The sequence below is a fragment of the Salmo salar genome, chromosome 10, assembly GCF_965601325.2.
Source record: "Salmo salar chromosome 10, fSalSal1, whole genome shotgun sequence".
Classification (NCBI taxonomy): Eukaryota; Metazoa; Chordata; class Actinopteri; order Salmoniformes; family Salmonidae; genus Salmo; species Salmo salar.
Genome location: NC_138300.1, coordinates 67485504 through 67507045, shown reverse-complemented (window position 1 = coordinate 67507045; position 21542 = coordinate 67485504). Strand labels below are relative to the sequence as shown.

General features: G+C 41.2%; 1 protein-coding gene across 2 annotated transcripts in view; it reads right to left on the bottom strand.

Annotated features, from left to right (window-relative positions):
• The window catches only part of si:dkeyp-19e1.3 (uncharacterized), a 131052-nt gene that overhangs the window by 72208 nt on the left and 37302 nt on the right, over nucleotides 1-21542 (bottom strand). For both annotated transcript variants that reach the window (XM_082957123.1, XM_045688026.2), the window contains exon 2: nucleotides 10146-10219. In XM_082957123.1, coding sequence (XP_082813249.1) covers nucleotides 10146-10219 — 74 coding nt within the window. The remainder of the gene's footprint in view (nucleotides 1-10145; nucleotides 10220-21542) is intronic.

Below are 21542 nucleotides of genomic sequence, written 5' to 3'. Positions count from 1 at the left end.
ACACAATAGTGGCCTGAGGTAGTAAGTTCAAGAGTCACTGGTTGTTTAAACATCACTGCCTTGTCATTTTTTATGTCTAGTACAGCCCCTGCCTTCTTGAGCAAAGCTTTGCTTAATAGTAAGGGGATATCTGTAGGGACTACCTCTGTTTCAATGTGACACTTAAGATACCAGCAAAAATTGGTAAGACTAACTCGCTTGGTAGAATGGACAATTCTCCCATCTCCAAATTTGAAAGCTCTGTTGCTTGGTGTGTCAATCATATTTTGTACTTCTTTCATATTTAGTTCACTGACATAGCCATCAAGCCATTTTGCACCACACACTGTCCGTGTACATGCAGTATCAATCACAGCAGATCATAAGGATTCAACTATAAAAATCTCAGTATCAGAAGCAGATTCATTTGAAAACAGTGTAATGTTACACTGCTCTATATCTGTGTTTACATTTTCCTCTGTTAGTTTAACTTGTTCATTTTTATGAGGACAGTCTTTAACCCAATGGTAAGTGCTTTGACAAACAGCACATTTTGATCTCCTTCCATATTTGTCTAGTGGATTTGTGCCAGGAAATGGCGCCCTCTTCTGGTTGTCTTGAGAATGTGACTTTTTGGCGCCTTTTCCCTGCTGCTCAGTGTAATATGCTCCGTCACTCGCTTGCATTCCATCTGTTAACGGCGCGACAGACGTCTTTTCACCAAAAATTATTTTTAGTGCCGACTTCATTGATGCAAAAGTCAGTACAGTACAAGCAGTCAAAGCCAACTGTTTCTCCCTACCATGTAGACAGGCAGTATCTAGCAACTTGAAAGCTAACACTGCATCCGGGAGAACCATGTCGTACTTGCACATCCTAGTGTATCTCTGTTCGAAATCAATGATGTAGTCCGTCATTGCAACCGAAAAATCTCTCGTAACACTGTCAAAGTTTGAATATGCCTCGTAGGCACGGTCTTTCTCTTCTTAAAATAAATACAGAATACAGTGCTCTGATCAAAGTTCCCATACCATCATCATTGTTCAAATCCTCAACAGATATTTCCAGCGCTGTATCTCTCGCTCTTCCCTTGAGCGATAGTACCACCGCAAGTGCTTGCTTTTTCGCGTCCAGATTAGTAACCCGTGTCCAGATTCCAAGTTAATTTTTCCAACTTTCGTACGACCTCTTCTCGTTGAAGCGAGGTGGCACATTGTAGTTATTAGCCATCCTCTGCTACCAAGGTTAACTCGAAATGACACAACGACAAGGTTCCAGTTTAACAAAGTTTACTATACCGTATGAACACACTACAAGGTACAGTGGGGGAAAAAAGTATTTAGTCAGCCACCAATTGTGCAAGTTCTCCCACTTAAAAAGATGAGGCCTGTAATTTTCATCGTAGGTACACGTCAACTATGACAGACAAAATGAGAGAAAAAAATCCAGAAAATCACATTGTAGGATTTTTTATGAATTTATTTGCAAATTATGGTGGAAAATAAGTATTTGGTCAATAACAAAAGTTTCTCAATACTTTGTTATATACCCTTTGTTGGCAATGACACAGGTCAAACGTTTTCTGTAAGTCTTCACAAGGTTTTCACACACTGTTGCTGGTATTTTGGCCCATTCCTCCATGCAGATCTCCTCTAGAGCAGTGATGTTTTGGGGCTGTCGCTGGGCAACACGGACTTTCAACTCCCTCCAAAGATTTTCTATGGGGTTGAGATCTGGAGACTGGCTAGGCCACTCCAGGACCTTGAAATGCTTCTTACGAAGCCTCTCCTTCGTTGCCCGGGCGGTGTGTTTGGGATCATTGTCATGCTGAAAGACCCAGCCACGTTTCATCTTCAATGCCCTTGCTGATGGAAGGAGGTTTTCACTCAAAATCTCATGATACATGGCCCCATTCATTCTTTCCTTTACACGGATCAGTCGTCCTGGTCCCTTTTCAGAAAAACAGCCCCAAAGCATGATGTTTCCACCCCCATGCTTCACAGTAGGTATGGTGTTCTTTGGATGCAACTCAGCATTCTTGTCCTCCGAACACGACGAGTTGAGTTTTTACCAAAAAGTTCTATTTTGGTTTCATCTGACCATATGACATTCCCCCAATCCTCTTCTGGATCATCCAAATGCTCTCTAGCAAACTTCAGACGGGCCTGGACATGTACTGGCTTAAGCAGGGGGACACGTCTGGCACTGCAGGATTTGAGTCCCTGGCGGCGTAGTGTGTTACTGATGGTAGGCTTTGTGACTTTGGTCCCAGCTCTCTGCAGGTCATTCACTAGGTCCCCCCGTGTGCTTCTGGGATTTTTGCTCACCGTTTTTGTGATCATTTTGACCCCACGGGGTGAGATCTTGCGTGGAGCCCCAGATCGAGGGAAATTATCAGTGGTCTTTGTATGTCTTCCATTTCCTAATAATTGCTCCCACAGTTGATTTCTTCAAACCAAGCTGCTTACCTATTGCAGATTCAGTCTTCCCAGCCTGGTGCAGGTCTACAATTTTGTTTCTGGTGTCCTTTGACAGCTCTTTGGTCTTGGCCATAGTGGAGTTTGGAGTGTGACTGTTTGAGGTTGTGGACAGGTGTCTTTTATACTGATAACAAGTTCAAACAGGTGCCATTAATACAGGTAACGAGTGGAGGACAGAGGAGCCTCTTAAAGAAGAAGTTACAGGTCTGTGAGAGCCAGAAATCTTGCTTGTTTGTAGGTGACCAAATACTTATTTTCCACCATAATTTGCAAATAAATTAATAAAAAAATCCTACAATGTGATTTTCTGGATCTTTTTTTCTCTCATTTTGTGTCATAGTTGACGTGTACCTATGATGAAAATTACAGGCCTCTCATCTTTTGAAGTGGGAGAACTTGCACAATTGGTGGCTGACTAAATACTTTTTTGCCCCACTGTAGCCATTGCACTCTAGGCTAGGTCCATCAACGAACAGACTTTCTGCGCAGGCGCACTCTTGACTGAGTGATAGCCCCGTAATAACAGAAATATAGGGATACTTAAAACATGGAACTTAACAGCTGGGCCACTCAAGGACATTCAGAAACTTGCCCCGAAGCCACTCATGCATTGTATTGGCTGTTGTCCTGTTGGAAGGTGAACCTTCACCCAGTCTGAGGTCCTGAGCGCTCTGGAGCAGGTTTTCATCAAGGATCTCTGTACTTTGCACCGTTCAGCTTTCCCTCAATCTCCCATGACTAATCTCCCAGTCCCTGCCGCTGAAAAACATCCCCACAGCATGATGCTGCCACCATGCTTCACCGAAGGGATTTATTTTTTATTTAACATTTATTTAACTAGGCAAGTCAGAACAAAATCTTATTTACAATGACGGCATACACAGGCCAAACCTGGGCCAATTGTGTGCCGCCTTATGGGACTCCCAATCACGGCAGGTTGCGATACAGCCTGGATTTGAACCAGGGTGTCTGTAGTGACGCCTCTAGCACAGATTCAGTGCCTTAGACGACTGCGCCACTCGGGATGGTGGCAGGTTTCCTCCAGACGTGACACTTGGCATTCAGGCCAAAGAGTCCAATCTTCGTTTCATCAGAGCATAGAATCTTGTTTCTCATGGTCTGCGAGTAGGTGCCTTTTGGCATACTCCAAGTGGGCTGTTATGTGCCTTTTACTGAGGAGTGGCTTCTGTCTGGCCACTCTTCCGTAAAGGCCTGATTGGTGGAGTGCTGCAGAGATGGTTGTCCTTCTGGATGTTTCACCCATCTCTACAGAGGAACTCTGGAGCTCTGTCAGAGTGACCATGGGGCTCTTGGTCACCTCCCTGACTAAGGCCATTCTCCCCCGATTGCTCAGTTTGGCCGGGCGGCCAGCTCTAGGGATAGTCTTGGTGGTTACAAACTACTTCCATTTAAGAATGGAGGCCACTGTGTTCTTGGAGACCTTCAAGATTGCAGACATTTTTTGGTACCCTTCCCCATATCTGTGCCTCAACACAATCCTGTCTCGGAGCTCTACGGACCATTCCTTCGACCTCATGGCTTGGTTTTTTTTCTCTGACATGCAGTATCAACTGTGGGACCTTATATAGACAGGTGTGTGTCTTTCCAAATCATGTCCAATCAATTGAATTTACCACAGGTGGACTCCAATCAAGTTGTAAAAACATCAAAGATGATCAACGGAAACAGGATGGAGCGGAGCTCAATTTCGAGTCTCATAGCAAATGGTCTGAATACTCAAATTTGCAAAAATGTCAAAACTTTTTGCTTTGTCATTATGGGGTGGTATTGTGTGTAGACTGATGAGGAACATTAGTATTTAATGAGTTTTAGATTAAGGTTGTAACATAACAAAAGTGGAAAAAGGTCAAGCGGTCTGAATACTTTCCGAATACAAAGCATATAATTTTGGCTCATAAAACTTGGTGGGCCAAATAAATATCTCCCAAGGGACAAATTTTCCAGTTGGGGATTTACAGCTATTCAAAATAAAAATAAAAAACACAGATTTCCCCATCAAGAGAAGGTTATGTAGCATATTATGTATTTAAGGTTTTCTTGTGCATTTCTTCAGCTTGTGTAAACAGTAAGCAAGAATGATGCCTAATCTCAGGCAGGAAAATTATCTTCACAAAACTTGCAACTCATGCGTTGCTTATGTACGCCAGTTAGGCTCTTACCCCTTTGTTAAGCGGATTAATGTGCTTCATTTTAAGAAGTTATTTGGCCACTTTAGTTGTGAGAAAAATCTTATCAAAACATATAGGCCTGTGGGCTAGGCTACATGAGGTGTGCGACTATGATTAGAAAAAGTCGCAAAAAAAAGGCATTGTTTCTTGCATTCATAAGTGATAATATGTGACCCGTTTCAGGAAATGAGGCTTATGTAGCGGGTCACTACTTCACAGGAGACGTTTGAACTTACTTTTTTTTAATCAAAACTCGTTTTTTTTTTAACAGAAATGCCTTCTCGAAAATGTGAACATGTGCCTTAAACTTGTGTACCGACTGTAAATATGAATAAAATTGTTAAAATATGAGCCTAGTTGGCTTAGCCAAAGAAAAAGTCAGTAACCTTCCCGCTAGCCCTGATTGGCTGAAATCATGACATGCTGAGAGATGAGTTTGGATTGGTCTGCCAAATAGCACGCTTCTGTCTATTTGAGCTGGTCAGTATGTCTAGGTATAAAAAAAAGTGGTGTGAATTAAATCTGCATAAGCGTTGCTCTCCATTTCTGGAGGACATTAATGAAATCAGTGGAATTTTAGTATGATAGCTAAGGAGATGGAGAAAACACCTATCTCCGGATTACATAACTAAGGGCATCCATGGCATCTGACAGGAGACGCGTCCAACCATGAATAATGCACAAGGGTAAGAGTCTAGCTAGCTACATTTTCAGACATTACAGGTTTCCAATTGTCAGAAAGAGCCATTTGCTTGGCTAGCTACAGCCTAATGTTGGTTAGCTACCTGCAGATTCATGCAGGGTAGTAACGTCATACATTGTGATTATGGTTCATTGTTTACCTAGCTAGCTAGCTAACATTAGCTGGCTGGCTCGCTAGCTAACGTTACGTGGATGACATTCGTATCTCAGAGCCATTTGCTTAGCTAGCTATAGCCTAATGTTAGTTAGCTAACATTGAACCTGGTTGGTTAGCTCCCTGCAGATTTATGCAGGGTAGTAACATCATGAGTTGTGATTATGGTTCATTGTTTACCTAGCTAATGTTACGTGTATGACATTCGTATCTCAGAGCCATTTTCTTAGCTAGCTATAGCCTAATGTTAGCTAGCTAACATTGAACCTGGTTGGTTAGTGACAGTAGTTAACGCCATTAGTTGTGATTATGGTTAATTGTTTACCTAGCTAGCTAGCTAGCTAGCTACATGTCTTAACAAAAGACTCTACTATGCAAGTAACCCTTTCGGGTGCGTTCGTAAATTTAGTCTGGCCACCTACTCCGATTTCAGAGCACTTTTGTCTGAGTGTGCCAGAGAGGGGAGCAAAACTGATGAATTTACGAACGCTCAACACCCGTTGAATACGGCCGGTGTCAGTAAACATCAGCAAAAAAGCGGAATTAAATTGTTGCCAGCAGCACAGTTACAGTCACCAACACACAGGATAACATGAAAACAGCCTAACCAGTTCGGCTAGGATGCGTAAAATGCGTAAGATGTTCTCTCATTCTGTGTCTGGAAGTAGCTAGCAAGCTAGCCAATGTTAGCCAGTCCGCTTGGGTGCTTGACTGCAGATGTGAGGTCAGAAGGTTCGGTTCAACCCTACTCATCAACCAGCGTGCGCTCTGAACGCGAAACACTCAATTTACAAATGGACAATCTGACAGCACAGTTGCAACCACCAATGCTCTGGATAACATAACAGCCTAACTAGCTCTGCTAGTGCAAGTAATGATCAGCTGTTCTCTCTCACTTAGATGTCTGGAAGTAGCTACCAAGTTCCTTTGGGTGCTTGCCTGCTGTTAGTACATTCGGATCAAGCCTTAAATGAGATGGGTGGGGCTAAAGCTTAAGAGGGTTTGAATGAAGCTGAATGGGTATAGTAGTACCAAAACATTCAAAGGCCATTTTCTCAAAAGTGAGTTTCCAAGTTTATCAACTTTCAAAGAAAAGCTTAATAAAGCCATAGAGAAGCTGAAAGAGGTGCACGAGCATTCTATCTCGAATATGGATGAAATAGAGCAGGATGCTTTCAGAGTGGAATCTAACTCCGCTCACTTCGCAGTCGTACGTGTGGTTTCAACGGCCAAGTTAAGAAAAAAACAGGAAGGGAAAAGCAGCAAACCCTCTTGAAGGCAGTGGGGCAGGAAACGTTCAAATAGTGGTGTATGGCCTTGGTTTTGATCAATAGTGGTTCATAGAGAAGACAGTTTCTATGTGAAGGGAGACGTAGGAGGCCACGTCTCACACAACTTTTTAATAGATGCCTGGAATCAAATATCGCAGATTCCTTACGATGAGAAATATGCAAAATTTACAACAGGGTAAAGTGTTATATTCAGAAAGGTAACAGGGGCAGCATCGAAAGTGATACGATTACTGCCTGTCTTTAAACATAGGACCAGTAACAACACCCGGATAATTTTACATGGGAGGAAGTAGAACCAATTTTGGGGTTGGAGAATCTATGTGAAATGACAGGGAAATGGATTCTAAAAAGGTAACAAATGAAAATTACCAGGCCAACAGTCTTTTCTAAACTCAGAAAACCTTGGGGGGTTTTTAATCTCGTGAGACATTTTATTTAGTCTTATTATGAAATAGATTGAAGGTGAACACAGATGGTGTCTTAATGCATGGAGAGATAATTTGACCAAGAACAGTGTGAACCTCAACCCACCCCCAACTGGCTGAAGAAATAGCGACAAAGGCGTTCACTACGACCTTGTCTTCCACCACTCCTACCTGTGATCTGAGTCCGAGCCATCAACTTGTGTACGAGCGGCAGGAGTGCGGCATGAGGCCTGAGACTGTGCATGTGGAGTGAACATGGCGAGAGATCACGTCCAATCTTCTCTCATGCTAGGGTGTACTGGTGGGAAAATGGACCAGACAGAATGAACGGTACATAATGGTGGCGGCAGCTCAGGTGAGAGACTCATGTGCTTGGGAAAAATTGATTTATTTCTTCAGATATTGAAATCGGGGATGGGGGGGGTCAACCGTGCCCATAATTGTTTATTTGGGGTATCAGGTTGACTGTGGAGGTCTGCACACTGCAAAATGTATAGTAATTTAGATTAAGAATGCATCGTGATACCGATCTGTCATTAACATGCCACTCGCGACAGTAAAACAAGGTCAAACGGGGGCTGTAATGAGGAAAGTTAATACCGGTTATATATGGTCCCGTATATAAAATGTACATTCTAACCGTGATGATGTCTGCTAGGTTGAGGGGCATGAATTCGAGTGATAGTCCTCAGCGCTTTATGTTGAGTCTGTCATTCTAAATTTGGGTTGGATCATTTATCAAATGTTTTAATTATGATTCGGAAAGGAGAGAAAGAGACAGAGAGCGCTGCTCCTAAGCTATGAGGGGAGGGTGAGCTGCTCAATTTTATTGGGTCTAGGGAGGGTTTTTCTCCCTAGAAACATTATATTTTAATGACCTCTGAGAAAGTTATTAGAGAACCCACTAGATGATAGCTTGGTTCAACCATGAAGGGGTTTTGTTTTACCATGTCATCATAACACTAATGTTAAAGCACATCAATACATATGGCTTGCTGGATGATACAGTACAAGTAATTACGTACAAGGCTCATAGTCTGCCTTGCCTTGACACCCGAGGATGAAGACGAATAGCATCCCATGGGCATTAAACAGAACAGATGGACAGTTCTTTCCCCAGTCTAAGTCACATCAAGTGTGTTGTGAAATTATTAAACATGTACATTAAAATCAGTCAAAAGTTTTAGAACACCTCATTCAAGGGTTTTTCTTAATTTTTCCTATTTTCTACATTGTAGAATAATAGTGAAGACATCAAAACTATCAAATAACACATACGGAATCAAGCCAAGAGTGTTGCAAAGCTGTCATTAAGGCTGTCATTGAAGAAGAATCTCAAATATAAAATATATTTTGATTTGTTTAACACTTTTTTGGTTACTACATGATTCCATATGTATGTTACTTCATAGTTCTGATGTCTTCACTATTATTCTACAATGTAGAAAATAGTAAAAATAAAGAAAATCCCTTGAATGAGTAGGTGTTCTAAAACTTTTGACCGGTAGTGTATTTTGTCTTTTCTCTGTTCCAAGTCAATATGTTTTTAGGTGTGGTGCAACATAAGAGTGATCATTGTTCCAGGAGAGGGATTGTTGGAAATTGACTAATTGACTTGAGAATGTTTTAGTATGTTTATAACTATAGAAGCGGATTAGTAGTGATTGTGTTATGGGTTCGATGGAATGATTTATGTGCAAATGTATTTGTAGCAGAAGACGAGGTACATATGTGGCCTGTGTTTGAGACAGAATGTTTTTCATAAAGCTGTTAATTGCAGAGTCTGGCAGGACCGACATCAGTTAAAATTACACATACCCAATACTTGTGACAATCATGACAGATCCGACCCAAACCAGTGACAATATTTACAATTCTGAATCCGGACGTCTTCAGGTACAGGTGGATTCGTGAAGACCTCTACTCTGGGGCTTCGCTTCACCATAAAGCTGCTCTATTTACCCTTATTTTGGGTTGCAAAATCACCCAAATTTTCCCAAAAGTACACTGGAATAAAAGAAGCTTCCCCTACCCTTCATTAGAGTTTTACATTTACTAGACTGTTTATCAAAAGTTTCAGCTAGGCTGTTCTGAGTGTCTGCCGGTCTAGTGTCATCAGTTGCATGGAGGCTAGGCAGGGGACAGGGAGGGCACAGTATGTCCCTACAGTCAGTTGTCAGTACTGGGCCCAGCCATCTGTCTGTGGTCCTTCATTTGAGCAGTCCCCTCAACTAATCTTCCACAAGTACACAGCAAGAGTGGCTGAAGACATTTCTAATAAAGGGACAATCTGGGATTCGAAAACAACAAAGCGCTCCACTTGTTTAGGTAAACAGCTGAGGGATGGGGTTGGAGAAATGTAAATCACTCTCAAATTCATAGACCATCTATGAGATCAACATGTTTTCAAGCTATACAGTGTTTGTTTACGATTACATTGTTTACAAACAATGGCGTAAAACAAAAGTATATTTTGGGTTCTGATCGAGTACATGCAATCATAAGTTACATTCTTTAAGACCAAATGGCCAGGCCTATATATCATTAATTCAAAAGAAAAAAAAAATGGATGTACCAATCCCAGATTGCTCGTTTTGTTTTGTAAACATCAAGTAAATCAATTTGAGGTTGTTGACAGTCTCGGCATCTAGGCTACAAATCATCTGAACAACAATCCAAATATAAATTGGGCAAACAGCCCTTGTCATTCTTGATGGTGCACACACACACACACACACACACACACACACACACACACACACACACACACACACACACACACACACACACACACACACACACACACACACACACGGGAAAATGTGAAATGGCACCATATGTGATTTTAAACTCAGCCCTATTTTGGACAAAGCCCTCGTCTTAGGCGATTTACAGAACCGATGATGTCACACACACAAACTCACCTTGTCATACTTGGAGATGATGTCAGCCCGTTCCTCTGCTATCAGCGTCTCAATGTCCTTCTTCATGTCAAAGTCTGAAGGGAGAGGGGGAAGAGAAGAGATGAGTTTTAACACAAATCAACATTGACCATCCATAATAGGCATGATATAACATAACACAACGCAATGCAATACAAAAACACCCAAATCACAAAGAGAGTCTAGTACCTTAGTCTATTCTATTCTTAGTTCCTATTAGCCTAATAAGACATCTAAAGTGGTTCTCTGAGACACTCATCCGGATCACTAGCACTAAGCCAAACAGGGCTGTGACAAAACCAGTATCGCAATATTTTTTTCATGGCAAAAATGAAACACGAAGCAGACCAAACTCTTTGGTCCTATAAAAACCTGCTGTATGTAAAATATTGTGTGCTATAGCTTGGAAAATAAACAAATGGGACAGGATGACAACGATGTTTGTTTACAACATCAGGGCTGTTTTCCTAAAGAAGTTAAATCCACTTCATGTTTTGTTTCCTTGCCACGATACTAACAAGTATTGCGATACTGGTATTGTCACTACCCTACCAAACAATAGCATAGTATGAGGTTCAAAGGTCATGGATCAGATCAACCAATCAACTGCTCGATCAAGGTCGTCTACAGGCTATATCATCATCAGTCACTGTCCTAAATACTCGTAAAGCTTAGACACCTAATTGCCAAAATAAATTACAAGATAGCGGTATGTGGCACATCCTATGAGCAAGCAAAGTAACAATCCATATAGGGCCTAGTTCACAACTATGTATTAACGAGACCACCAGTTATTTTTGGTATTTCTCACTGCCTAATATCCTACGATGTTCACTTTAAAATTAGTACCAGCAAATAGATGGTCCACCACATGCAAATCCAGTACTCATAGCTTAGGTTCACACATCAACTAGGCTAGGTCTGGAGAAGTGAGCTGGAGCAGGCATGTAGTATACTGTACTTCAGCAGTAGCATGTGATGACAGGACAAACCCAAAACTGTAGGCAACATTCCTAACAGTTAGCAATATCAATAACTTTTACTACTAGCCTTGCTTCGTGCCACAAAGACACAAGGATGGTGAAAGAAACAATATTTGGTCTACATTATCTCCAGTCTTCACCTGATCTGATTATGTACAAGGTCTGCATAGCACAGTGAGAGCAGACAGTGGTCAAAATAACTTTGGCCTATTTAGTGAAAGATGTTTCCCCACAATGTGTTGTTAGTAACAATAGAATAGCACATTATGTGAAGCCCTTATCAAAGTCTCTTTGGTTCCACAACGTTGAGCCGGCGAGAGATGTGTTGGAAAACGTATCGCAATACAAGGATGGGATATGCCACTGCACTTCAAATTTTAACTTAATACACAGTGCTCCATTGAGAAGATCGAAATACTGCTCGTTTTCCTGGAATTGTGCTATTTTCGTCCTCATGGTAGCTAGCAGTATACATTTGCATAAATTAAAATGGGTTAAATGAGGACCATAGGAATACAGAGGTAGCTTTTGAGAATGGTCCCGCTTCAAGACCAACTTTAAAACATTCAGGCTATTCTAACTTCAAATTCTTAAAAATCTTTATTAACTATAGACATTTGCATAAAATAACTAACCAACAGTAACTCTTGAAGCGTTCAAGCTAGAGACACCAAACCAACTTTCACATGTTCATGCTTATACAATCAATCAATCAACTTTTTCAAACTATAACCAGTCAATACCACTACTATATCACAGCCATAACTTACATCACAACCATAAATACGTTAACAGCTAGCAAAAACATCACATTTTGAAGTTGAAGATTTTTTTGTTAGGAATGAAAAGATGACTGAAGACTGGACGGCCAGGTATTCGTGCAGTTTAGTCAATTTCTGTGGCAACATGGACTCTTAACGTGATGAAACTTTGTTGCTCCTGGCTAAAACAAGCAAGGTGTTGTAGCATATGAGTCTTCAGTTGCCTATAGGCAATGCTCCCCCTCCCTGCAGCAGCACGAAGAAATATAATGAATATTCTATGGCGGCAAGAAGTCAGGAGAGGAGAAGAGGAGAAACTGTGTCTTTAAAACATTTGTATGTATTTTGCTATAATGGTGATCACAGTCATTTGGCTCACCAATAACCATCATCTAAAATGACATGATCATCACAGCTCTAACAAATGAGCTAGGCTCCGACAGCCTAGGCTATGATTAGCCTACATAAAAACTATTGATAATAGTGAAGTCTCTTCTCCTTATCTGGAGCCATATCAAGTGTCAGAGTAGGAGTGCTGATTTAGGATCAGGACCCTGCTGTCAATGTAATCTTGTTCATTGTAATCGAAAAGGAAAAACTGGTTCTAAAATCAGCACTCCTACGCTGACACTCTTGTTTGCTTACATACAGCCCCTGGCCATCAATCTCAACACTTTTTTATACAACAGTTTGCCTAAGCAATGATGAGAGTTATGCTGAAAAATATGAAAATCATGAAGACAAGTGAATAACCAGGTCCCAAAGCACAAAGTGACACAGCCAATTTCTTATCTAAGCTCGTGTTCATTAGGACAAACAACTGAAAACTTCAAAACAAAATTGCAACAGAAAGCAAAAATTAATATTCCTTATTGGACAAGTCTAGGTAGGTCCCAAACTATTTTGGTCTGTTTTCTTCTGTTTGGTGCCTAATGATCACGACCCAGCCATATTCTTATCTAAGCTCCAGAACCTTTCTAGGTCTGAGCTGTTTTTATCATCTGAGGTGGCTAGGTTGTGTTAACTTTTTTGGGATATGGGGCGGTATTTTGACGTCCGGATGAAAAGCGTGCCCAAAGTAAACTGCCTGCTACTCAACCCCGAGGACAAACCATCAACAACAACAAAAAATCAGCATACCACTGATGTCAATGGCTGGCACTTTTATAATAGGGCAAAATCTTCCCCGATTGCAGTTCCTAGGGCTTCCAGTAGATGTCAACAGTCTTTAGAAAGAGTTTCAGGCTGGTTTTTGGAAAAATAAAGGAGAAGTTGTAGTTTTTCTAAATGGCTCCCATTTTGGCTGTAGTGTTTCCAAGCGCATGGCCGAGAGCGCGCGTTCTTTTTGTTTATCTCCGGTAAAGACAATAACGATTCTTCGTCTTAAATTGTATCATTTATTTGCGTATTAGGGTACCTAAGGATTGATTATAAACGTTGATTGACTTGTTTGGAAAAGTTTATGTCTTACCCATATCGGCTGCAGAGTGTGATCACAGTCTTCCGGAACAGCTGGTGCTCTCATGCATGTTTCAGGGTTATTTGCCTCGAAGCGAGCATAGAACTAGTTTAACTCGTCTGGTAGGCTTGTGTCACTTGGCAGCTCTTGGCTGTGCTCCCCTTTGTAGTCTGTGGTGGTTTGTAAGCCCTGCCACATCCAACGAGCGTCAGAGCCGGTGTAGTATGATTCAATCTTAGTCCGGCGACCCAAAACAACGATGCCGCAGGAGGGGCAGAACAAGCGGTCTTCTGGTCAGGCTCCGTAGACGGACACATCACGCACCACTCCCGAGTTTACTACTCGCCAACGTCCAGTCTCTTGACAACAAGGGTTGCCTTCCAGAGAGACATCAGAGATTGTAACGTTCTTTGTTTCACGGAAACGTGGCTCACTCGAGATGCGCTATCGGAGTCGGTACAGCCACCTGGTTTCTTCATGCATCACGCCGACAGAAACAAACATCTCTCTGGTAAGAAGGGTGGAGGGGTATGCCTTATGATTAACGAGACGTGGTGTGATCATAACAACATACAGGAACTCAAGTCCTTTTGCTCACATGACCTAGAATTCCTTACAATCAAATGTTGACCGCATTATCTACCAAAATAATTCTCTTCGATTATAATCACAAACGTATATAACCCCCCCAAACAGACACATCGATGGCCCTGAATGAACTTCATTGGACTCTATGTAAACCTGAAACCACATATCCTGAGGTTGCATTCATTGTAGCTGGGGATTTTAACCTGGCTAATCTGAAAACAAAACTCCCTAAATTTTATCAGCATATCGAATGCGCTACCCAGGCGGAAGAAACTCGACCATTATTACTCTAACTTCCGCAACGCATACAAAGCCCTGCCCTGCTTTTGGCAAATTTGACCACGACTCCATTTTGTTGCTCCCAGCCTATAGACACAAACTAAAACAGGAAACGCCTGTGCTCAGGTCTGTTCAACGCTTGTCTGACCAATCTGATTCTACGCTTCAAGATTGCGTTGATCACGTGGACTGGGATATGTTCCGCATAGCGTCGGAAAATAACATTGATGAATACGCTGATTCGGTGAGCGAGTTTATTAGCAAGTGCATCGGTGATGTTGTACCCACAGCAACTATTAAAACCTTCCCCAACCAGAAACCGTGGATGATGGCAGCATTCGTGCAGAACTGAAAGCGCCAACCACTGCTTTAAATCAGGGCAAGGTGACCAGAAACATGACCGAATACAAACAGTGTAGCTATTCCCTTCACAAGGCAATCAAACAAGCTAAGCATCAGTATAGAGACGAAGTACAGTCGCAATTCAACAGCTCAGACACGAGATGTATGTGGCAGGGTCTACAGTCAATCACGGACAACAAAAAGAAAACCAGCCCCGTCGCGGACCACGATGTCCTGCTCTCAGACAAACTAAACAACTTCTTTGCTCGCTTTGCGGACAATTCCATTGCCAACGACACGGTCCGCTACCAAAACCTGTGGGCTCTAATTCATCGCAGCCAACGTGAGTAAAGCATTTAAACGTGTTAACCCTCGCAAGGCTGCCGGCCCAGACGGCATCCCTAGCCGCATCCTCAGAGCATGCGCAGACCAGCTGGCTTTGCGGACATTTTCAATCAATCCTTAGAGGTCGACCGATTATGATTTTTCAACGCCGATACCGATTATTGGAGGGCCAAAAAAAGCTGATACCTATTAATCGGCCGATTATTTTCCTATTTTTCTTTGACAATTACAACAATACTGAATGAACCCTATTTTAACTTAATATAATACATCAATAAAATCAATTTAGCCTCAAATAAATAATGAAACATGTTCAATTTGGTTTAAATAATGCAAAACAAAGTGTTGGAGAAGTAAAAGTGCAATATGTGCCATGTAAGAAAGCTAATGTTTAAGTGCCTTGCTCAGAACATGGGAACATATGAAAGCTAGTGCTTCCTTTTAACATGAGTCTTCAATATTCCCAGGTAAGAAGTTTTAGGTTGTAGTTATTATAGGAATTATAGGACTATTTCTCTCTATACGATTTGTATTTCATATACCTTTGACTATTGGATGTTCTTATAGGCACTTTAGTATTGCCAGTGTAACAGTATAGCTTCCGTCCCTCTCCTCGCTCCTACCTGGGCTCAAACCAGGAACACATCGACAACAGCCACCCTCGAAGCAGCGTTACCCATGCAGAGGAAGGGAAAAAACTACTCCAAGTCTCAGAGCGAGTGACGTTTGAAACGCTATTAGCGTGCACCCGGCTAACTAGCTATCCATTTCACATCGGTTACACCAGCCTCATCTTGGGAGTTGATAGGCTTGAAGGGGCGGGTATAATTTGTGGAACGTTCCAACAGGAATCTGTTCCAAAAAACGTAAAAGTAAAAGTTTGCCAACCAACAACGCATACAAACCTAGCTAACTAGCTGCCGAATAGGCATCAACTCACCACGTAGCTTATTCTTAATGTTTGTCCATAGGCAAACAGACATGTGAGGACAGAAATTTTTCAGAATAAACGTGATGAGTGAAAATCGCAATGAAATAGACCACTCCCTACCTGGTATCTTATTCTGCCGCTATACAACTTTGTATGCGTTGTTTTTTGGAAAACTTGTTATTTACGAAGTTTTTGGAATAGATTCCTGTTGGAACGTTCCACAAATTATACCCACCCAGGTTGAAGTCATAAACAGCGTAATGCTTGAAGGGCTGTTTGAATGAATGCTTACGAGCCTGCTGCTGCCTACCACCGCTCAGTCAGACTGCTCTATCAAATCATAGACTTAATTATAATATAATAAACACACAGAAATACGAGCCTTGGGTCATTAATATGGTCGAATCTGGAAACTATCATCTCGAAAACAAAAGTTTTTTTCTTTCAGTGACATACGGAACCGTTCCGTATTTTATCTAACGGGTGACTAAGTCTAAATATTCCTGTTAGACATTGATGTTTATGGTTAGGAACATTGGTGCAACGACAGTACTTTTTTCGCAAATGCGCTTGTTAAATCAACACCCGTTTGTCGAAGTAGGCTGTGATTCAATGAAAATTAACAGGCACCGCATCGATCATATGCAACGCAGGACACGTTAGATAAACTAGTAATATCATCAACCATGTGTAGTTAACTAGTGATTATGTTAAGATTGATAGTTTTTTATAAGTGTAATGCTAGCTAGCAACTTACCTTTGCTTCTTGCTGCCCTCGCGTTACAGTTAGTCAGCCTGTTAATCCTTCTGGAGTGCAATGTAAGGCAGGTGGTTAGAGCGTTGGACTGGTAACCAGAAGGTTGCAAAAACGAATCCCCCCTGAACAAGGTAGTTAACCCCCGTTTCTAGGCCGTCATTGTAAATAAGAATAAGATTATTATAAAAAAAATTATAAAAACAAAAAAATAATTAAAAAATAATAATAATAAATAAATTAAAAAAAATCGGTGGCCAAAAATACAGATTACCAATTGTTATGAAACCTTGAAATCGGCCCTAATTAATCGGCCATTCCGATTAATTGGTCGACCTCTAATCCTTATCCCAGTCTGCTGTTCCCATATGCTTCAAGAGGGCCACCATTGTTCCAGTTCCCAAGAAAGCTAAGGTAACTGAGCTAAATGACTATCGCCCCGTTGCACTCACCTCCGTCATCATGAAGTGCTTTGAGAGACTAGTCAAGGATCATATCATCTCCACCCTACCTGACACTCTAGACCCACTCCAATTTGCTTACCACCCCAATAGGTCCACAGACGACGCAATCGCACTGCACTAACCCATCTGGACAAGAGGAATACCTATGTAAGAATGCTGTTCATCGACTACAGCTCAGCATTTAATACCATAATACCTTGTTATTGGCAGAAAGATTTGAAACTCTATTTGTTATTGGTTTATTAACTTATAATCGCCTGGTAATGTCGCCAGGGAGGCCAAAACGCCATCCCACCAAAATAGGCTGAAATTTCAGGCAGTCTTTTCAAACAGCTTACACTAAAACGGCATTATCACCATTTTCACAGTATCACTGCAAACTCAGTTTGGAAATATATACTGAACAAAAATATGAACGCAACATGTAAAGTGTTGGTCCCATGTTTCATGAGCTGAAATAAAGATCCAAGAATTTTTCCATACGCACAAAAAGCTTCTCTCTCAAATGTTGTGCACAAATTTGTTTACATCCCTATTAGTGAGCATGTCTCCTTTGCCAAGATAATCCATCCACCTGACAGGTGTGGCATATCAAGAAGCTGATTAAACAGTATGATCATTACACAGGTGCACCTTGTACTGGGGACAATAAAAGGCCACTCAAATCTGCAGTTTTGTCACAACACCATGCCACAGATGTCTCAAGTTTTGAGGGAGCGTTCAATTGGCATGCTGACTGCAGGAATGTCCAACAGCGCTGTTGCCAGAGAATTGAATGTTAATTTATCTACCATAAGCCACCTTCAATGTCATTTTAGAGAATTTGGCAGTACGTCCAACTGGCCTCACAACATGTGTAACCACTCCAGCACAGGACCTCCACATCCGGCTTAGTCACCTACGGGATCGTCAGACCAGCCACGGACAGCTGATGAAACTGAGGAGTACGTCTGTCTGTAATAAAGCCCTTTTGTGGCGAAAAAAAAATATTCTGATTGGCTAGGTTGACTGCTCCCCAGTGGGTGGCCCTGCCCAATTATGTGACATCCATAGATTAGGACCTAATGAATTCATTTCAATTGACACATTTCTTAAATGAACTAACTCCGTCAAATCGTTGAAATTGTTAGATGTGGCGTTTCAATTTTTGTTCAGTATATACATAAAAACACAGGTAATCAGGTTTTTGACTGCACTGGGCCTTTAAAAGGCTGCTCTTAAGATTTCCAGTCTGTTTCCTGTGTTATGACCCTCAGACTGCTGATAATATTGTTTGGTCAGGAAGAGAAGGAAACACCGCCACCACTCCTTCAATACAAGGGATGATGGTGTTGTTGGTGACTTGGACTAATATTTACGTGAGGCTAGTGGGGGGAAAAAATGAAGTGAGTGTCCCCAACTGAACAGGATCTCAGGTCAAAGTGTACTGCTCTGTGGGCTAGTTCTCGCATGTGTGTTTGCATGTAGTCAGCACGACCACTGAGCAGCCAGGTCAAATTAAGTCCAACACTGTCCTTATTTTGTCTGTGAATCACACGCAACAGCTGAGTTCAACCCTCTTTGTTGGTTGAGTCAAAGCATGATGGCTTATGATCAATTCAAAGCGCCTTGCAGACTAACGGGGAAGAACAAGTGAATAAGCAGAAGTGGAAGAAGAGATGAGTGGGCGAGATGACACTACTTAACTACTGTACACCATCCATGCACTTGGAAAACTGTTACAGAGGAGAGTGTGTGAAATATAATTTTTTTAAATGCTTTGGCAATATTTGCATACTGTATTACATGCAAATCAAACACTAATAAATCAGAACATTTGAGAGATTGCGAGGGCGAGACAGGTGAGAAAAAGAAAGGGTGTATGGGAAAGTGAAAAAGAGAGGAGATATTTTGATATAGAGTGCGAGCAAAAGGCCTATTCAAATCAGTGGCAAGTGTAGTAGTCACATTACACAAAATAGGTAGGGAGACAGTAAACCTTCATAGTATCCTTAGTATATAGGTGATTGTGTAAAAGTCAACCTGACCATACACAAATAAAGTTCGTAATTTTCAAATTAAAGCATGTTCCAAAGTATCCTTAAGATCTACAGTACCAGTCAAAACTTTGGACACCTGCTCATTGAAGAGTTTCTTTATTTTCTATATTGTAGAATAATAAAGACATCAAAACTATGAAATAACACATACAGAATCATGTAGTAACCAAAAAAGTGTTAAACTCAAAATATTTATATTTGAGATTCTTCAAAGTAGCCACCCTTTGCCATGACAGTTTTGCACACTCTTGGCATTCTCTCAAACAACTTCATGAGGTAGTCACCTGGAATGCATTTCAATTAACAGGTGTGCCTTGTTAAAAGTTAATTTATGAAATTTCTTTCCTTCTTAATGCGTTTGAGCCAATCAGTTGTGTTGTGACAAGGCAGGGGTGGTATACAGAAGATAGCCCTACTTGGTAAAAGCCAAGTCCATATTTTGGCAAGAACAGCTCAAATAAGCAAAGAGAAACGACAGTCCATCATTACTTTAATTAAGACATGAAGGTCAGACAATCCAGAACATTTTAAGAACTTTGAAAGTTTCTTTCTTTCAAGTGCAGTCGCAAAAATCATCAAGCACTATGAAGAAACTGGCTCTCATGAGGACCGCCACAGGATAGGAAGACCCAGAGGTACCTCTGCTGCAGAGGATAAGTTCATGAGTTGACACCACAGAAATTGCAGCCCAAATAAATGCTTCAGAGTTCAACAGACACACCTTAACAAACTGCTCAGAAGAGATCAGGCCTTCATGGTCGAATTGCTGCAAAAAAACCACTACTAAAGGACACCAATAAGAAGAAGACTTGCTTGTGGCAAGAAACACGAGCAATGGACATTAGACCGGTGGAAATCTGTCCTTTGGTCTGATGAGTCCAAATTAGACATTTTTGTTCCAACCGCTGTGTCTTTGTGAGACACCGAGTTGGTGAACGGGTGATCTCTGCATGTGTGGTTCCCACCGTGAAGCATAGAGGTGGTGTGATGGTGCTTTGCTGGTGACACTGTGATTAATTTAGAATTCATGGTACACGTATCAAGCATGACTACCACAGCATTCTGCAACGATACGCCATCCCATCTGATTTGCGCTTAGTGGGACTATCATTTGTTTTTCAACAGAACAATAACCTAACACACCTCCAGGCTGTGTAAGGGCTATTTGACCAAGAAGGACAGTGATGGAGTGCTGCATCAGATGACCTGGCCTCCACAATCAACCGACCTCAACCCAATTGAGCGGGTTTGGGATGAGTTGGACCGGAGAGTGAAGAAAAAGCAACCAACAAGTGCTCAGCATATGTGGGAACTTCTTCAAGACTGTTGGAAAAGCATTCCAGGTGAAGCTGGTTGAGAGAATGCCAAGAGTGTGCAAAGCTGTCATCAAGGCAAAGGTTGACTACTTTGAAGAATCTCAAATATATTTAGATTTGTTTAACACTTTTTTGGTTACAACATGATTCCATGTGTTATTTCTACACACACATCTGTCCCCCAGTATTATTTATGAAGATGAGATGTTAATGAAGCAATACAGACCAAATTGAAGTGTCTTGAGTTTTTTTTTGCGTGTTCTACAGTATTTTAAAGATGTGGGGTTACGTGATTGGGACAGGCATCGTAACATACCATGTTTTTTTTGTTGCCATTTCAATAACTGTAAAGGTTTTATATGGTCTAGAAATTTGTTTCTCTCTTCATTGTCAGTATACTTTTTCAGCGTTATTAAACCTGTAACATCCATAATGGTTGTGGATGTGATGGATATTGAGGCATTATATCTTGTGCATTCAATACATTTTGTGTGCTTGTTCTGTGATTTCTTCTTCTGAAATGCAGGCTACCTGTAATTATGCAAGCCTATGGTACTACGCCTTCTGCTGATGTTTTACAAACATTCCAAATGCCAACAAATGTGTGTGTGTATATATCTATATCTATCTCTCTCAAGAAATCATAAAGATTTGAAGTTCTATTTCAGACTCGAACATCCATAACTTGTTTTTCCTCTCTACAGCAATAGAAAATAAAAATTACAATGTGTTCAGCCAAGCCTTTCCTTCGAAATGTCAATCATGTTTTGACCTTAGACTTACAAACTCAAACTCTTGCTAATATCTTCAGTCTCCCTAAAAAGCTTGTCCATTTCATGTAACATCCACAATGCTTCTTAAAAACCACTTAAGATTACAGTGCCCACATTCGGGCACTAGATTTACTGGTAATTACTTCTAATGTTTTATATGCCTTATTCATTTTCAACCATGTTGTCAGCATACAAAAAAACTCAGGCTTCTCTGTCAAATAACCGTGAATCTGTCTCCATCCAGTGGTTGGCTGGGTCATTAATTTCCAATTTATCAGCTAATTGCCAAGTCAAAGGGGAGTCCTTAGAAAAGCTGCTCTCTTGTTCTACTTGCTCATGACACAG